The sequence below is a fragment of the Arachis ipaensis genome, chromosome B02 (genome assembly GCF_000816755.2).
Source record: "Arachis ipaensis cultivar K30076 chromosome B02, Araip1.1, whole genome shotgun sequence".
NCBI lineage: Eukaryota > Viridiplantae > Streptophyta > Magnoliopsida > Fabales > Fabaceae > Arachis > Arachis ipaensis.
Genome location: NC_029786.2, coordinates 104,962,922 through 104,981,039, shown reverse-complemented (window position 1 = coordinate 104,981,039; position 18,118 = coordinate 104,962,922). Strand labels below are relative to the sequence as shown.

The following is an 18,118-nucleotide window of genomic DNA, read 5'->3' as shown; positions in this document are numbered from 1 at the left end:
GTCATAGGTCATAGGAAAATTTATGTTATTTTATTCACGCTTTCTTTGCATACATGGCAACAGCATAAGGTGCATAATCACAATGAAATATATATAGTGGAATAGGATTAAGGTTAATAACTCAGTGCAGTACTACAATCAATAGTCAAGACTTAAATGCTGAAGTAAGATAGGCCATTACCCATAAACAGTCACCCACTCTTCCTCATTGAGATTCCCAGCTGGCAAAGAATTCCTTTGAACCTCTGGCCTTGCTACTTCCAGCTGCGGAGGGAGAGTTATAAGAGCACCAGGCTGAACCACACCCTCAACTGGTGAACTCCTTCCCTTTTCATCTTGTTCTCCGGCACTCTTTGCAGTTGTGGGTGACCACCAACTCAACCCTGGTGAGCTCTGCTGGCTTTGTTGCACCCCTCTTAACACATAAGATGTGCTGGCCTCGGATTTGCTTTTCAATGGAGTTGAAAATTCTCTATTTGAAGCTTGAACTGGAGTCCTAATATTGGATTTAGACTCCGGGGATATTTGGTAATCCGGTAAGCCTGATTCAGGAGAAAAATCTGACCTGTCTTCCAAGGTGAAAACAGGAGGAGGTGGAAGGTCCGAACCACCGAAATTCTCACGCCACAGAGCAGATACTGCAGCTGCCTGTCCCGGACTTGAAAACTTTCCTCTCCTGGAAGAAACGGGCGAGGCTAAATCCTGGAAAAACAAAGTCTGTCTACCAGACTTTGGAGTTTTGTGCACTGTGGTGCTCATGTTATATTCTTAATCTAGCAGAATCAAATCACTAGCTGCAAAAGCAAACAAAGAAAACGGCTGCATTAAAACAAAATTCGCTGAGAAATTCATGATAAGGATATGGATTCCCAGAATTCAATATAACTAGTAGATTTACCTGGCAGCTAAGGTAGCTAAAATCATAATATATAAAGGTACAGGCAAGGGTTTAGTATTTGAAAACCCTATTATTAAAGTACGTATCAAAATTTGGTTCATTTTCATCAGAGCGCTAGAATTCTTGAAGAAAGAAGCATCCAAATACAAATGACACAATAAAAATGTCATGTAAAGTGTAAGAAATCAGAGAATAAATGGAGGAAAGAATTGTGTTGAAATTAAAATTTTCAGCTAAGAATCAGAGACGAACACTTTGACTTGAATGAGCTATCTGGAGCTGCAATTAAGCATTTATAAGAGATGAAGATGAAATCAGAACAAATAAAAACTAGTTGCAATGAAAAAGGATCTACGGGAAACGAACAAAGGATTCTGAATCCAAGTTTGTGCTGAGAGAAAGAAAGAAAGAGTACCTGGAAATATGGGAGCGAAGGTTGAAGAGCGATGCAATGGATTCAGATTTCAGAAGAGACGAGATTTTGAGTCCAATTTTTGGGGGGTTTTAGAAAATTTCCCTCCCAAAATCAAACCAAAGCGCTCCTTAGCTCAACTCAGCTGCTCCATTGCAATAACGTCTCAACTCTTCTCTATTATACTGTTTTCTAGTATTCATTAAATTCAAAACCCTAATCCCCCTCTTTCTTTTTCTTTCCACTTTTAATTAACTTGCCGACAAAACAGATTCAAATCATAGTTGTCAGAACCGGTTCAGTAATCGAACCGGTCACATTATTAAATTTCTGATTCAATTGGTAAATCACGAATTGAACCGATTGACTCAAAGATGGAGAAGAAAGACGAGACACGACTTGCAAGCACAGAATGCTGAGGATCCGGCAAGAGACGCGGCGAAGGCGGCAAGTATGCAGTGGCGGTGAACCGAAGTGAGCGGCCAGAGCCGTCCATATTTCTCAAACTCACCGGTTTACCGAATTTTTACAAAACCTAACCGAGTCAAAAGGGTTCTCTCGAATTTGTTCCTTATCCACTCCAATATGTCCAGACCGGACCGACCTAGAATATGGGTCCGTTCGAAATATTTTCCAACTATGATTTTATCATATATTAATTAACCAACATGGCTTTTTTATTTAATCCCCAATCTTTTATTTTTTGGACATGAAAAATATCGAATCCTAGTCTTCCCTTTTTTTTTTTTTATATAGATACGGGTCAAGGAGCTAATCACAAATTATTGGGTTCAAAACATATCCATCACCTGTTTGGATTTAATTGGACCATTACATTTGGGCCCATTCAATTTCGTGATACACAACTCATCTCTATAAGACATCAAAACACACGCCTTCTCCAATATTTCAAATAAAAAGCGCCGTTAAAACCCGTCAATACACTTTTTTTCCACAATACTGAAACAGAAAATAATAACGATAAAAAAAATAAATAAATCAATCAAACTAAATATACCCTAATTTTCTTCAATCCCAATCTTGGATAAGCTGGTCTGCAAACATTATCATCGATAGACCATACCTGGAGTCACAATCTATATATTATGTAGACAAATAAAAGCAAAATAAGAAATTCGACCATAAAAACAAGTAAAATAGAAGTGAACTCTCGAGTCTCGACTTAAAATTTCGTAAAGTACAATCATCGATATTCAGATAGCAATACATCTGTACAAACTAGAGTTAAAAGATTAACTACCACACTAGCAATTCTCCGAAAATATAAGAGAGTTCCTGCATTATGAGATGGGATAAAAATGGTCAAAAATGAAAATTCAGGTCTATCATCCTTGGATGCAATAGCCCAAAATTGACACCTTTCATCCCAAAGTTCAAAATTATAATACTAAATCAAGGGCTCAAGCGTCATCCAAACTCCATTTCCTAGTGTTGCAACTTGTTACTGGCCTGCAAAATTGTGTTCCAATAAGCAACGCTACATCTACTTCACTTGCTACTCCTGAGCCCTGAGAATGATAATTACTCCTTTGCCTACCACTGTTTTATGCGTGTTCCTTAATCCAAGACAAAAAAAAAAGAAAAAAGAAAAGTGAGTTTGTCACTATTACTACCAAAATTGCCACCAAACCAACAAGCAGAAGTTAATAAAGATAAAAAAAATGTTATTATTACTACCAAAAAACCGAATCATTGTCATTCAAATTTGCAGCTTAACAAAACTGTTAAGGATATAAAGATTTCATAAGGTTCAGAGCAAACACGCAAAAGAATATTCAAATAAAAGGGTTCAATACGAGAGTATGACGATGACATTTTCGTAAGGGGGATGATGAGGCTACTTCTATTAAATATGCCATGACCCAATAACCAAATACTCCCTTTCATTGTCTGGAAACATTGATCTTCTAAATGTACCGCTCCAAATCGACAGTATTTTGTAATATTTTGTACATTAATCTTCTCATGTACCACTCAAACAGACGATTTAATTGTGAAACAGAGAGATAAGCAGTTAATACTACTTGTAAAACACACATGGCATTAGAATATCGTACTATTTCAGCAGTATGCATTAATTTAACTAATCCAAGTGACATCCACAAACCTAATTAATTAGAACCTCTCAAGAAAACAAAACAACACACAGACATCAACTCCTGACATCTGGCAAGATATTGTTGACAAGTGTTTTATCAAATAAGATGATCCCATCAAACATTCAACTAGAAGTTTAGCATATGGCAAAGGGAAAAGCAATCTACCTCTTCATTCTCTACTGCTATCTAAATCAGCAGCCCCTGCTGCTTTGACATCAATGGAAAAAGCATACTCCTGATCACAGCCCAGGTATGAATCGCACATGAAGTAAAGGGTATAGGATTTCTTTCCAGCATCAGCAGGAGCAGCAAACTCCAGTTTGGCTTTTAGCTTCCGCTGAAGCGAAACCCGTTTAATGGCAAGCAACAAGTTGTTTTTGGTGTCACCAACAACAAGCCACCATCCCTCCTCCTTGGATTTTGGATACCTGGGAGCATCAACAGGTCCTACTTCTGCCTGATCCCGTTCGAGAGCGACTTGTATTGTGACATCTTCCCCAGCCCGCACATTGTCACTGTCTATCACCTCATATGACAAATCAATATTGGGGAAACGATTACAAAATCTGGCAATATCAAACAACTGGGAATCTGACATGCCCAACAACTCCCGCCTTTCATCATCGTCCATCTCTAATAAATCAAACACAGTTTCTATACTCTTCCCTGGGTTCTCCTGGCATTTCTTAGCCAGATCCTTAGTAAAGTGAGGAAGTTGTAATAGCATGGAGTCACGTTCCCACATTCCTTGAGTAACCATTTGACTAACTTCCATGGCCAGAAGAGCCAAGCTTAGCCAACCATTACTTGATATTACATCTACCATTGACTGAAGCAATCTATTTGCACAAAGAAGAACCTCCCTCTGGTCCAGTGCAAGATTTCCCCCGACAAATTGCCTTGAGAAGTGGGCCTGCAGCAAAGCATTAGCTTTAACATGTGGGTCTGTGACTCTCGGGTTTTCAAAGGAAAACCTTTGGTGATTAATTAATCTGCGAACCACCTCTTCCTCCCCGGGTCGTATTGGAAGCTGAGCATACTCAGAAGCTGAAGACAGAACCTCCAAAAGACCCTTCATTTTTGTCTTTGAAGTCAATGATGACGAAAACCGCTCAATTGTCGTGTAACTGATGTAATAATATGAAGCAATCATACCAAGATTGAGTGGAGAAAGATCCATGTCATCCTCGATGAGAACACACTTGCTCGCTTCCAAATCACTTAATGTATTTTCCACAAGCTCTGAAAGGTGATCAGAAAGATGTCTGTGACTAACTCCTTGTAGATTGTAATAGTTGGGATTTTGTGTGAGACGCCTGTACATGAATGTCCATGTGAGATAATCAACAGCATCTTGCTTATTCTCAATAACCCCAGCAACAATTTCAGCATTCAGGTTATCATGCAAGAAGTGATGAAGGTGGCTCTCAACAGGGAAAGCTTCATATAAAAATTTCTTGTAGTATTCTTTCCGGGGTGCATGACACAAGATGACACATTTCCCAGAATTATCTACCAAAGGCCGGCTGGCATGACCCATCATCTGCAGAAGATCAGTAACAGGGTAATCTGACTGTGCATTTTCACGCCCATCATAATACTGTGTGCCCATCACAACTACCAAGTGAGCCGACAATGCCACTCCCCAACACATAGAACTACTCAAAACACACACCTGAATCCAGCCAGCTTCAAACAGTTGGGTCACAATATCATAATCCAGATTGTTTAAGCCCTCATGCAAGTATCCCACTCCTCCTTGTAAAGTGGCTTTCAACATTCCATCACTAATCCTGTCAAGAAAAGGTTCAAGCTCTTCTGAGGACCGCAATAAGAAGGGCTTCTCTGCACCGTCTGCACTCGAGTATGTAATCAGATCCACAGCTGTCAGCTGCACATGCTTCCTTGTAGGCACAAATACAAGAGCAGGTTTTGCATTCTTGGCGTGCTGAACAATTGCAGTATAAGTTGGTTTTGTCATTGCTTGCATCCTTGCCTCAAAATTAGCAATGTCTACACCTTGAATGTGTATTTCCAAAGGTACAGGACGAACGCCGGGGGGAAAATTGAAAAGACCATGGGAAGTAGCTCCAATCCATTCTCCTAGATCCTTGGCATTTGCAAGAGAGGTAGACAAAGCCACAATACGAATCTTGTTTTCAACCTGACTAGCAATATATCTCATCCTCGAAACAATGACTTCTAAAACAGGACCACCTTGACCTCCAATTAAGTGGAGTTCATCAATGATGAAAAGGCTAACCTGCTGCACATGTTTCCTTTGTTTCCAGCGGCGGGATAAAGCATCCCACTTCTCTGGGGTGCTAATGATAATCTGACCTTTCTCAAGTAGCTTCAAGTCAGCTGCTGTTTCTCCAGTCAATTGAACCACCTTCAATTTAAGACCACCTCCAAATTTCCTCTCCCAATCACGATACCGTTCCTTGGCAAGTGCTTCAATAGGTGCAATATAAACAACACGCATGACACTATCAGGCCCTTTTTGATGATTCCTCAAAATAGCGAATTCTGCACAGATGGTCTTACCACTTCCTGTCGGTGCAGCAACTAATACATTGTCATCAGAATTATACAGAACTGTGAATACTTGGGTCTGAACAGGATTGAAATGCTTGAAATCCTGATAAAGTGCTTCATACGATGGATTTCTCAATGCAGTCACAGGCAGTGGTTGCAGGTCCAAGAGTTCAGTTGGGGGAGGGTACTTTTCAGGTAAGATAAGGTGCCTGAAGGAAACAGGTAGAACAGTTTGTGACCCAAGCCATCTATCTGAAACAACATGGATGAAGTATTGAGGAGGAAGAGGTTCGTAGATTGGAACTGTGAAATTCAGCGTATGATCCTCATCAATAAACTGCTTTTTCAGCATAAAATTCTCATGATGAAGGATATATTCCCCATCATTGTCCTCAACAATCACCCAAAAAGGCTCAACATAACCATGAATTCTGTCATCCCATGCAAAATCTGGAGTTATCGTGAGTTCAACCCTCAGAACTGTCCGAGTAATAGGCTGCACATGAGCTGCAAGGTTCAGTTTTGGAAATTGATGGATATATTTATGAAGCATCCTTCCCATCTTTGGAGCACGAATGAGTTCACCTATCTCTTGTGATGATAGGTCATAATACCTCTCCCAAGCCAAATCTTTCTTCTCCAACTTCGTTAATACATCACTAGGGATACCATTGAACTGACGAAGGGGTGTTTGGACACTCCACATCCTCTTGGTCACCATCTTGCACAAGTTCAGAGCCTTTTCAGCCAACTGTGCCCATCCACGTTTCATTACAATCTCAAAAAGAGCCCGCAAAAGGCGTCCAGCACTCTGAAAGAACAAATAATAAAAATCAGTAAAATACTTGCAAATTACAAAAGTCAGCAAGACAGGAAAATTTGGCGTTCTTTTGCTGTGTTTATGTTTTCATTTATAAGAATTTTAGAAAACAATTTTCAAAATTAAATTTTGGAAAACATGGAATCTGCGTCCTTTTTAAGTGTTCTCTAAGAAAATTGACAAGAACTGAGATATGAAAACATGGTGGCATGCCCCATAATTAAGCTGAACTTTCTTTTTCTTTTCAACCTTTCTTTTAAATAGTCCCCCACCCAAAACCCCTTTATCACTTCACCCTCACAACTGCAAATGTTGCCCACTTTGCCTCACTGCTTCCAACCCTTGCTGGCACTGCCTCCTGCTCCGTCGCCGGCACCACACATGCCCCAAGCGACCACTGTCAAGCATTGTTGCAACAGTTCCCTTCTTCCTTTTATTCTTCAGATGCATTAACAGTAATTTCATGAAATTGTGATTTTGAGCCTTTTGGTATTTTTGTCATTTCCTCCCTTTCAACTAATTGTAGTTGCATTCATAATGAGATTAATTTTCTGTTAGGGAATTAATAATGGATATGAAAGAAAAATCAGTTTGTATCTGGGTTTGCATTCAAAAAAAAAAAAGAAAAGAAAAAAGAGATCAACTTAACTGTACTCAGTTATAAAATACAGGCATGTACACACAGGGAAAATTAAACGTATTCTAATATCACAATTTATTTTGAAGTTCATATAAAATATTTTTTAGTTCATAATTTTTGAAAACAATGACACGTAATATGATGCATAATAAAATTAAGTTACTATTTTAGTTACTTCAAGATATTTCACGTTTAAATTATTTTTAAGTTGACATTTACTTTTATTTTAAAAGTTTTAACAGATTGAAAATTGGCAAATCAAACAGATTTTCAACGTTTCCAAGTTTTTAAAGACAACAAAATATAGTCAAACCAAACATGTTTCCTAGAACTTGAGAATATGAAAATAGAAAATGTTTTCTTATTTCTTTAACAAAACTGACCATTAATATCTCAATAGTATAGAACATATTCTCACCTGAGTTATGAAAACCATATCAGATGTTAGTGAAAGCCCTTCAAGCTTTAACTGTGAAATGTATGCTTGAAGCAAAACATTGATTTTCGCACTTGGCTCTTCCAAACTCTCCTTGATGGGAATGGGAACACGGTCCAAAAGCTTTGCTAGCTCCATCTTCTCATCCTGCCGTACCGTCACATACTTGAATTCTTCACTCAGTGAGAACAATCGGCATAGCTCTATGTCTCCCATCGTAGGCTTCAAATGCTCGTTATATGTGGAGATGGTTCCATGTGTTATGTAGTAGTAACTCGCAATGCGACCCAAATCAGTGACCTGAAAATACCCACTCTTCCTGTCATACTTCACCAAATTATTCCTATCCAAGATGGTTGCAGCTGTATGAATCTGCAAGATTTCAATCAGAGATTAAGATTAGCCAATAAACCAGTAAAATATTGGAATGGGCAATGCAAGGATACACATCCAAAACATCTGCATTAATATCACCCAAATTCGTCCACCATATTATCGAAAGAGAAAATCCCAATTCCAGGTAAAGGAAACAGGTAATTTTAGTAGTGAAAACAACAAATTTTTCCTCTAAGTGGAAAATAGAATGGAAACCATGTGCCGTCTTTGTAACTAAACAAACCTTAAGTTTCTCAGCCAATAATGAACTAGTAACCACTTTAAACAATTCTACACAAACCATTAATTGACAAGCATAAATATGACTAGAGACACATTCCATACATTTCACACACAAAAAACAGATATACAATTAATCGAAAGAAAAAGAAAACCCATAATAAATAAACTAGTGTTGGGTTAAAAGATAAAAATAACTAAATAAAACAAACCAAATAAAGGCAAAGAAATCAGTTTGGTTCAGGTAAATGATGCATAACGACACAATGAAAGCATATATTGCAGCGCAACTTCAAGTTTTTCTTGGCCGATGAAGATCTAGTACCCTTTAAATAATTCTAACACGACTACAACGCCCATCCATATATATGTCGCATGCACGCGCTCACACAAACAAATGAAAAACCGGGGGGTTGGGTGGGGGGAGTCCTTAATAAATAAACAGAAAAAGGAAGTGTCAAGTTAAAACTTCTAAAAACAAACCAAATAATGACAGACATCTTTTTGGTTCATGTAATAATGCATTATGATACAATTAAAACTTATATTGCAGTGATACTTACCAAATCAGCTCTTCTTTCCTCCAATAATACATCTCTTGTCAGCGCATCAGGTTCCAAACCATAAAGTGAAGGATTCCGCACCATGCGGACATACAAGTAAGTATATCCAAGCCAATGACAGGCTTCTCTAGCATTTTGGACAGTACCAAGTACAATTTCTGCATTCAGCTGATCAGCCAACTTGGACACAAACTGGCTCTCAATAGGAAGTTGCTGATTCATAAGTGAGAGGTAATACTGCAACTCACTATGGCCAGTAACAATTATTCCTTCACCATACGAGTCATACTGGGGCCTTCCAGCACGACCCAGCATCTGCATCACATCAAGAGGGCTCAGTTCAGTCCATGCTCCCTTCTCCGGACTGTAAATCTGTGTTCCCTTAATTATCACCGTGTGAGCTGGAAGATTCACACCCCAGGCAAGGGTTGCGGTGGATACCAAAACTTGCACATGCCCATCAGCAAAGAGATCCTCAACAAGCTGACGATCTGTCCTGTTCATACCGGCATGATGAATTGCAAAACCGTATGGCAGAAGATCCTTAAGATCATTGCTCTTCACAAGGTCCGTATGAGTATGAAGAATCTCCCGACTTGCACTATCTTCTTTAAGGAATCTAGCAAGAGTATCTTTTGCAAGAGCAGTATCTCTGATGGCTTTAGCTGTTTTAGCAGTTTCTTTCCTTGAATGTACAAATATAAGAACTTGATGTTTTCCTGCCACAGCCATAACTTTCTCATAGCAAATATCATTCATCAACTGGAACCTCTGAAGTGGCTTCTTTACTGTGATTCCAACATACTGTTGAGAAAGGGGAACAGGCCTATAACTATTATCAAAATAGAACAACCCCTTATCCAGTTTAACTCGTAAGAATAGTGCCACATCTTCATAATTAGGAAGGGTAGCAGACAAACCCACCAACCGAATATGCTCTTCTGTGGCTTCAATCTGCCTCACTGTTCTAGCAACAATGCTTTCAAGAACAGGACCTCTATTATCATGAAGAAGATGGATCTCATCAATGATAACTAGTTTCACAAGCTGTGTGTAAGTGCGATCTCCTGACTTCCGAGTGATAATATCCCACTTCTCAGGTGTTGTTACAATAATTTGAGTCTCCTCTATCTGTTGTCGGGTTAGCGATTGATCTCCACTGAGCTCCCTAACTTTAACATCATAACTCTGCAGCCGATTGGATAAATTCCCAACCACCTCAGCTACAAGGGCTTTCATAGGTGCAACATAAACAATTTTGTATGCACTATGATCAATTGAACCATCATCTGGATTTCTATGCAGGGCAATCTGCCGGAGTATTGTGAGGACCGCCACATTAGTTTTACCAGCCCCAGTTGGAGCACAAAGAAGAAGATTGTCAGGCTTGAAAAGAGCAGTCTCGTAAACCTGGCTCTGAACCCTATTCAACTGTGTCATTCCTTTAAAGGCTGGTTGTGCCCAGTCAGGCATAGAAGATATCTTAACAAGCTTCTCATTCTCCTTAAGTGGTTTAGCCTTCAAAGCTGGCACATGAATTTCTTCATAACCCTTGCTGAGATGCCTATAAGACCCATCTGGAAGGTCACACTTCTTTTTTGCCATAAACAAACCACCTTGAGCAAAAGCAAGGTTATCTAGATCAATCATCTGACGCTGACCTTTCAACCATCCACTCTCTGCATCTCTATCAGCAAGCCCCCTCCTGCTCCTCTCCCTGTCCGTGTTCCCCTCACCACCAGTATCGTCCCTCAACCGACGTGCCTCTTCCCTTATACTCTTCTCCAAGTTCTTCTGCCTCTCCTTCGCAGAGGCCCTTGTTGCGTGCAACTGTTCCAAAATAGGCTGCAAATCTGTCCCCTTCATTTCCTCCTCAATCTTCTCTCTTTCCTCCTGGTCCTGTGCCCTTGCCAACTTGGTACACCACACTATCTTCAACCTGTTCCTTAAAAGGAACTTAATGAGACTGAACTTATCAAACTCAAGATGGATCAACAGCTTGTTCTCAACTTCTCTGTCATCACCTTCAGCCAGAATCTTTAGAACCTCTTCAGCGAGTTTCTGGCACTGCTGTGGATCAATCTGCTGCTCAAACGCCTGTGAAATCTTCCTCTGCAGCCAATAGGCATCTATATCCTGTACATTGAGACTCATTCCCTCATTTGCATCCTCCATATCTTCATCGTCAATACCACCACCCATTTGCATACCACCTGATCCATTTGGTTCGGCAACATCATCCTCATCCTCTTCCTCCTCTTGCACCTGATCAAGATCACTCTCATCATCGTCATCCTCATTCTCCTCAAATTCCACTGCCACACCAACATCATCATCAAGGCCATCATCGCCATCCATAGCCGAGGTACCATTGGCAGCATCAGACCCCTCCTGAAAGTCTGTAATAAGCTTCCCAATAGAAACCAGCTGGTCAAACACTTGATTAGGAATAGGATTCAAAAGCTTCTCAATTTCCTTCTTCTTGTCCGGATTCTTAACAGCATCATTCTTGAGCACTGCAAGAATCTCATCAGCCGCACCGCTAACAATGCTGAGCGGCTGCCCGCCAAGCTGCTGTTGAATGACACTCAGCATGGCCTCATAGGCAGCCCTAGTCTCTTTGGTCTTGGGCTGATACACGCCTTCCTCCGTGGCAGTGAGGACACTCTCTTCCTGGAGGCGGCGGCGCTTGCCCTGTCGAGGCAGGGGCTCGGTCAAAGGGTCACGCTCCTTTTTCTTCTTCTGCTTAGCCTTCTCAAGTTTCTCATCCAGCTCGGCGGGCCTGCCACGGTAGGCCCGGTCACCAAAGCTCCTCGGGTCGATCTTCCCCCACAGTGACTCGGGTTCACCAGTAGGCTCGTGGGTTTCCCGGGGACGCGAGTCGGTGGTGAGGACCAAGCTCGAGTTGGCACGGTACTCATACTGCTTGAACCGTGCGTGTGCCTCCGCACCACCACCAAGGTGCGACATTTTTCTCTACTCTCTTTAAAGCCAAGTTAAGAGAGAGAGAGAGAGAGAGAGAGAGAGAGGGAGAGAGAGAGAGAGAGAGAAATACCCTAACCCTGCAAAATCAAAATTGAAAGCAAAGATGGATCAGAAAAGTCTTAGATACGACCAATTGAAACAAAACCAGGCAACATAAGAAAGACAATAAGATTGAAGTAATCGAAAGAAGAAAAAAGTAATAACAAAAGTGTCCGACTATGGAAATGGTAAAACCCTGATGCTGAAAAGGTTGAAGAGAATAGAAAAATGTAATACCTATATTGGAAAAGTGAATATCACAGATCAGCAGAGAGATATGACCGGCAGCGAGAGAGTACAGAGGTAGCCACCGAGACCCGGTGAGTAGAAAGCAAAGCAGCAACGGAGAGATGGACAAAAACCAGAGGAGATTAGAGCAGATAGCTCAAAGGTTGTAGCCTTGTTGAAGAAGGATGGAGGAGAGAGAACACATAGAAGTAGCCGCAGTGAAGAAGTGGGAGTAACGCTGGAGAAAGATGTTTGTAAAAGAGGCTCGAATTGGTAGAGGGCTGTATGTGTGCGTGACAGAGCGAGAGACAGGGGACTTAGGAAAATTAGGGCTTTGGCATGTAAGTGAATGGGGTGGTGCGGTCGTGTTTGCACGAAGATGGTGATGGAGTAAACAGTGAAAAGAGTCGGCTTATTTGGATGGTCGGTGGTGAGCAATGTAGAAGCAGAACGGGTTAAAAAATCTAGTATGTTTGAGAAATAATAATTAATTTTGTTATACTAGCTCATAAGCATTATAGTATCAATTTTCCGATTAAATAATAAAAATTATTGAATAATTGCTAAACAGGAAGAAAGATAATATATGAGTTCCATCTATTGCACCAATGCAATTTTTAAAATATGGATAATATCTTTCATCATTTTTAATTTCCACTGGAGTATCTATGAATTGTGGATCAGTTGGTTGAATAATATGTTGAGCAAGCTTGCAAACAGCATCCAATACACAATGAACTTGTCTAGAAATAGTTTTCTCTGGATGTTGGAATCTCTCTTCTGCATTACGTATTGAACCTGGTGGTTCAATGATATATAAAAATATACCTACTTGTTCATGAATTCCAATCCCTTTTGTTGTCTTCAGATTGTAAGTATTTTGTAAAACATCACAGAGATGAAGGAACACGAGCTTTTTCATCCTAAATTGCTGGTAGCAACGAATATGATGCCCATTTAAAAGTTCATTTACCCAACTACTTCCTTCAACCTTGAAGTTTTTCGTGGATTTTTCACAACGTACTTTAGAAAATAATCAACACAAGTTGCGATTGTTATTAAAGTCATTGTCTTCTTCTTACGTTTGGCTATACCTTTTATTTGTTTTCAAAATCTTCGTCTGACATATTTGTATTTGATATCAAACTTTTAGTTGACAAACTTTCAGTTGAGCTGTTAGATATCCTATTATACAAATATTTTAAACTAATATCAAATAATAAACACTAATCACACTTGTGTGTCAACCACAATCTTCAAATAAACACTAGTTCACATCTTAAATATAAAATAGCAAACAACCATAGAAAATAATAAAAAAATATAATCATATAAAATATTTTTTGAACAACACATGAATATATTAAAAAGAGACATTCTAGCAAAAAAACTTTAAGAACCAGACACATCTGCTAAACTATGAGTCTTCAACCAACCAAGTTGTAAGGCAGAATCTTCTAGCCCCATAAAAATCTCTCTATTTGACCTTTTTGCCATTAGTCTTGTAGCTATAAAGAATATATCACTCCCCACTTCTAGCCCAGGTAATTGTTTGAGAACAGCTAAACAAGTAGATATACTTGGTACGTTATTTCTAAAAGCTATTTCGTTGGCCTTTTCTTCTTCAAACATATTAATTATACATTCTAGTTGAGTTGAAAGTTGAGAGGCTCCAGACCCTTTTCCAACCTTTCATCTCTTTTGTCTCATTGCACTAGGAGGCGTTGATTCATCATTTAACTCATCTTCTAAATCTTCTTCCTAATTACCATTATCTTCGTCATTATATCTATCGTTATAACTATCATTTATATCTTCAGAAGGTGCCCATGCACCTACACCAATAGCTACAACATCTTCAAAAAGGAACTCCATTTCATCAAGATGTTTTGGACCTTCCTCTCTAAATTTTGCCACATCAGGATTTTCCTATGAGACGATAAAATGACAATTAAAAATCTCTCGATAAAATTGATATTTCTGAAATAGTTTTAAAAAATGCAACATACCTGAATCTTAGCATCCTACTAATCATCACTTGCTTGTATGGTCTTCTTAATAGGATCCCAACCAAGACCGGTCTCTTTTCCGTTTAGTTTAACCCATAGTTCCCATTCTCTTTTCATAGCCTCCCACTTGTTTTTAGATTGTTTAGACTCATAATTTAAACCAGTCTCTTTCAAGAATTTTGTTTTCAAATTTGCCCAACCAACCTTGTTAAAATGTGTTCCAAGTCTATTTCCAGCCACCATCTCTTCTTTACATATTTTCATGAATATAACAGTATTTCGTTCATTCTAATCAGTTTTAAATTTTCTTCCGGACTTGCCACTTTCATGAATTTGTTGGGGAAGAACATAAAAAAAAAGAAATCAAACAAACATTTTGTACATGAAGAGATACATAAAAAGTGGAGAGATACATAAAAAAATTATTACTGTTTTTTGTTTTTTTACTCTTATTAGAACTCTCTCCTATTTTATTGGGGTCAAGAACATGCTATAACTAATTATAAAAATAATAGCAAGTTGTATAAAAATAAAATCACATATAAAAAAATAAAATTAAAACTGAGATTTCATAGCATACACAATGTTCAATACAAAATTAATAATAAAAATAGAATGATAAAATGATAAAAAAAAAATACCTGGAAGGAATATATGCTGGTTCAGATGAAACAGAAAATGGTGGTGGAGGGTCAATACTTCCAGCAGATGAATCATTACGTGAAAATAGTGGTGGAGGGCCAGCACTTCCAGTAGATGGAACATTGCGTGAAGATGATGGTGGAAGGCCAGTGCTTCTAGAAGATGGAACCTTGCGTGAAAATGGTAGTGGAGGGCCAGTATTTCCAGCAGAAACAGGAAATATTTTTTCACAGAATCAAGAATGAAAGTAGATTTTTTTTGTTTTGAAATCAATTTTTTTTTTCACGAAAGTGATAAAATGACTTATCGAGAAGGAAAGAAGTCATATATTTCTACTTCTTCAAAAAGCTGTAAATTAACTTTTCAGGAAGTTAAAAGCTTTTCTTTAAAATAGTGCCAAACACGCTTATCGTAACTTTTCATAATTTAAAGGTAAAAAAAAATAGCTTCTGTCACTTCCCAAACGGACTCTAAGTCATAACTACTTCTAATTATATCATCATCATTTTTCTAAATACCATAATATTAGTCTAAGTCATAACAACCTCAAACTATATCATCTCATTTTGCAAAAAATATAATAACAAAAGAGAGTTGAAATAGTTAAGTAGCAAGTAGGTTTATCATCATCATATTTACAAGTTCATGACTTTTACTCTTTAACATTTGCTCTTCAAATTGAAAACCCCAAAATCTAATTGAAAAAGTACCTTATCTAACTTTGAAAAGAATCAACTCTAAGAGGGAGCCATCCATGAACAGCTTCACCACCAGTAACTGTGAGCCAACTTGGGAAAATCTCCTCCTCTTACTTGTACTAGTATTGTTCCAAATATAATGCTACCTACTTCTGGTGACATGAGTCAGTCATCCCTTGCTTCCTATGATGCAAAATTTTGGACCCAATTATGATATAGAATATATCAAATGCATTCACATTTTTAACTTATATATATAGATTGGAGGAGTGAGTTATTTTCTAATTAAAAACATTGACATAAATAGATTCTATTAACAAAAGAGAACATTGTTATAAAATCATGCTATAAAAGAGAACATAGATAGATTCTAATTTAAAATCATGCTATCAATATTATATTTTTATATATAAATATAAAAATAACACATATAGGAATACGACTACTACTTTCCCTCTGATCTTGATTTGAAAGTGAAAGCTCATGAAAGCTCATAGAGGACCCTAAAACTTAGAACTTACAAAATCAAAATTCTTAATCCCTTGCTTACATTTGGGTTATGGTGGTCATCCAAGACATAAAGTTGGGACTGAGACATTTATTCCAGATCCAAAGAGTTACAAGGTTAGTTATTAATAAGAAGAGACTTGAGTTACCTAAACTGAGGTTGAGCCATAATGAGCTGAGGAGGCAGAGGACTGCGAGACAGGGCGCAATTCAGAAGCAGCAATGATAGGGGCAGACCACGCACTGCGAGGAGCGGCTTTAGCAACGACGGCCAAGAGAGAACCAACAATGACCACGCACGCCGGGAAGAGGACAGGGGCAAACACGACCAACGTACACAGCAATGAGACGGGCAGACATGACCCACGTACGCGGCGATAAGAGCAGCAGAGATGATCCACGTATGCACGGTGAAGAGAGAGACAGAGACACAGTGATGGCGCACCACGAATTGCTTCCTTCGACGGTGGGTTGGGGCTCGATGATCCGGTGAAGGCTGCGTGAAGTTCTGTGATGATGGCTAACGTACGATGATGAATGATGGGTTAAGGTGGTGGGTTAGGGCTCGCTAGTAGAGGAAGGGAAGATGACGAATGGTGAGAGGACCGAGCAGGAAGTCTGTTGGGCTCTGATTATTTTTTTGGATTTTTCTTTTAAGTGTCAAAACAATATTATATGTTAACTTATAGAGGGAATTAAATGAAAAAAAACTAATATTTGTTTTAAATTTTTTTTCATAAATAATATTTGTTAAATTATTTAAAGAACATTAAAAATTTGTTTTTTTAATAAAAAATTGATGTAATGATTATAAAACCGTTTTTTAAAATAGTCAAAGAGAACGGTTTTATTTTGTTGCTATAACACAGTGAAAAATTGAATTTCAACAGCAACATTGTAAAAATCGTTCTCTAAGACCATCTAATAGAATGGTTTTAAAGTGTTGCAATTTTGGCAACGGTTTTTATGCATATTCTTTATACAAATATTAAAACAACAATAAAAAATGTTGCTTAAAAACAAATCATTGTAACAGTTATAAAAGCGTTCTTTAAAATAGTCAAAGAGAACGATTTTATTTTGTTGCTATAAAGTAGTAAAAAATTGAACTTCAACAGCAACACTTTAAAAAACTGTTGTCTAAAACCATCCAAAAAAAGGTTTTAAGGCGTTACAAATTTTGTCGTTACTAAAACCCATATTTGTGGTAGTGGGGTTATCTCCTGTGTGTGCTCATATTTGGTGATTTTTAGATAGCTAAATATAACTTTCAGATCCCCAATAAAAATATTTTCTTTAAATTTATTGTTTCTGATTCCTAATTATATTTTTGGATTTTTTTCTCTGGATTAGTTTATATTATTAATTATTAATCCATTCGTTTCTTTATTTTTGTTTTGTGTTAGTTCGCATCGATTCAAATGATGCTCTAACCGACATGATGGAGGTTGGGTCTAAAAGCGTACGAAAGTTGCTTCAATCTTTGACTCTAATTGTAGTCGATCTCGATTTTTTTTAGCCTTCGATTGTGGTTTTCTATAATTTTTAAGGAATCCATTTCCTTGGTCAATTTATTTCTTAGCGACTCCACTTCTTTAATAATCTAATCACTCGTAATCTCTGTCCCACACTTATAGACAAAATCCAATTTTTTTTATTAAATCATCAATTATATTTAATTATAAATAATGTTTTTTTTTTAACATTGGTTTTTTTTTTTTCAAATTACTGGTAACGTTTAATTGCAACTTGTGGGGTTAGACATGTTCTTATAGATCATGTGTCCGTAAATCCTCTAATATAGATCATCTGGTCCAATCATTTGGTACCCATTAGCACATGATAGGTCATTGTTTAAATTACTAGCATGTTTATTTCATAGTAGTGTTATAATTTGTATGCCAGATTTTAAATATTTCATAATTATCCATTCTCGTGTATAAAGAATTAAATATTTATATATAACCC

At 38.0% G+C, this 18,118-nt stretch overlaps 3 protein-coding genes across 6 annotated transcripts in view; all 3 read right to left on the bottom strand.

Moving 5' to 3' along the window:
* Positions 1 to 1,555, bottom strand: part of LOC107626214 (nuclear pore complex protein NUP35) — a 2,894-nt gene extending 1,339 nt beyond the window's left edge. Inside the window, exons 1-3 of one of the 3 annotated variants that reach the window (XM_021116536.1) lie at positions 1,314 to 1,529; positions 1,151 to 1,177; positions 182 to 794 (exon numbers count right to left, since the gene is read on the bottom strand). In XM_021116536.1, the coding sequence (XP_020972195.1) occupies positions 182 to 759 (578 nt within the window). In that variant the 5' untranslated portion in view covers positions 760 to 794; positions 1,151 to 1,177; positions 1,314 to 1,529. Of the gene's footprint in view, positions 1 to 181; positions 795 to 1,150; positions 1,178 to 1,313 lie in introns of all 3 variants that reach the window. The other 2 variants (XM_021116535.1, XM_016329043.2) reach the window with 2 other exon arrangements.
* On the bottom strand, positions 2,469 to 12,444 carry LOC107626212 (DExH-box ATP-dependent RNA helicase DExH12). Of its 2 annotated transcripts, XM_021116534.1 has the most exons (6): positions 12,304 to 12,414; positions 12,097 to 12,104; positions 9,043 to 12,064; positions 7,847 to 8,236; positions 3,596 to 6,779; positions 2,469 to 2,887 (listed from the first exon to the last, which is right to left on the bottom strand). In XM_021116534.1, the coding sequence occupies exons 3-5, from the start codon at positions 12,010 to 12,012 to the stop codon at positions 3,600 to 3,602; spliced, it is 6,540 nt and encodes a 2,179-aa protein (XP_020972193.1). In that variant the 5' UTR covers positions 12,013 to 12,064; positions 12,097 to 12,104; positions 12,304 to 12,414; the 3' UTR covers positions 2,469 to 2,887; positions 3,596 to 3,599. The 2 variants fall into 2 exon arrangements, with proteins under 2 accessions (XP_020972193.1, XP_016184527.1); XM_016329041.2 differs by having other exon boundaries at positions 9,043 to 12,104; positions 12,304 to 12,444.
* Positions 13,687 to 14,546, bottom strand: LOC110269325 (L10-interacting MYB domain-containing protein-like). Its single transcript, XM_021117100.1, has 3 exons — positions 14,337 to 14,546; positions 14,064 to 14,223; positions 13,687 to 13,856 (listed from the first exon to the last, which is right to left on the bottom strand). The coding sequence occupies exons 1-3, from the start codon at positions 14,544 to 14,546 to the stop codon at positions 13,687 to 13,689; spliced, it is 540 nt and encodes a 179-aa protein (XP_020972759.1).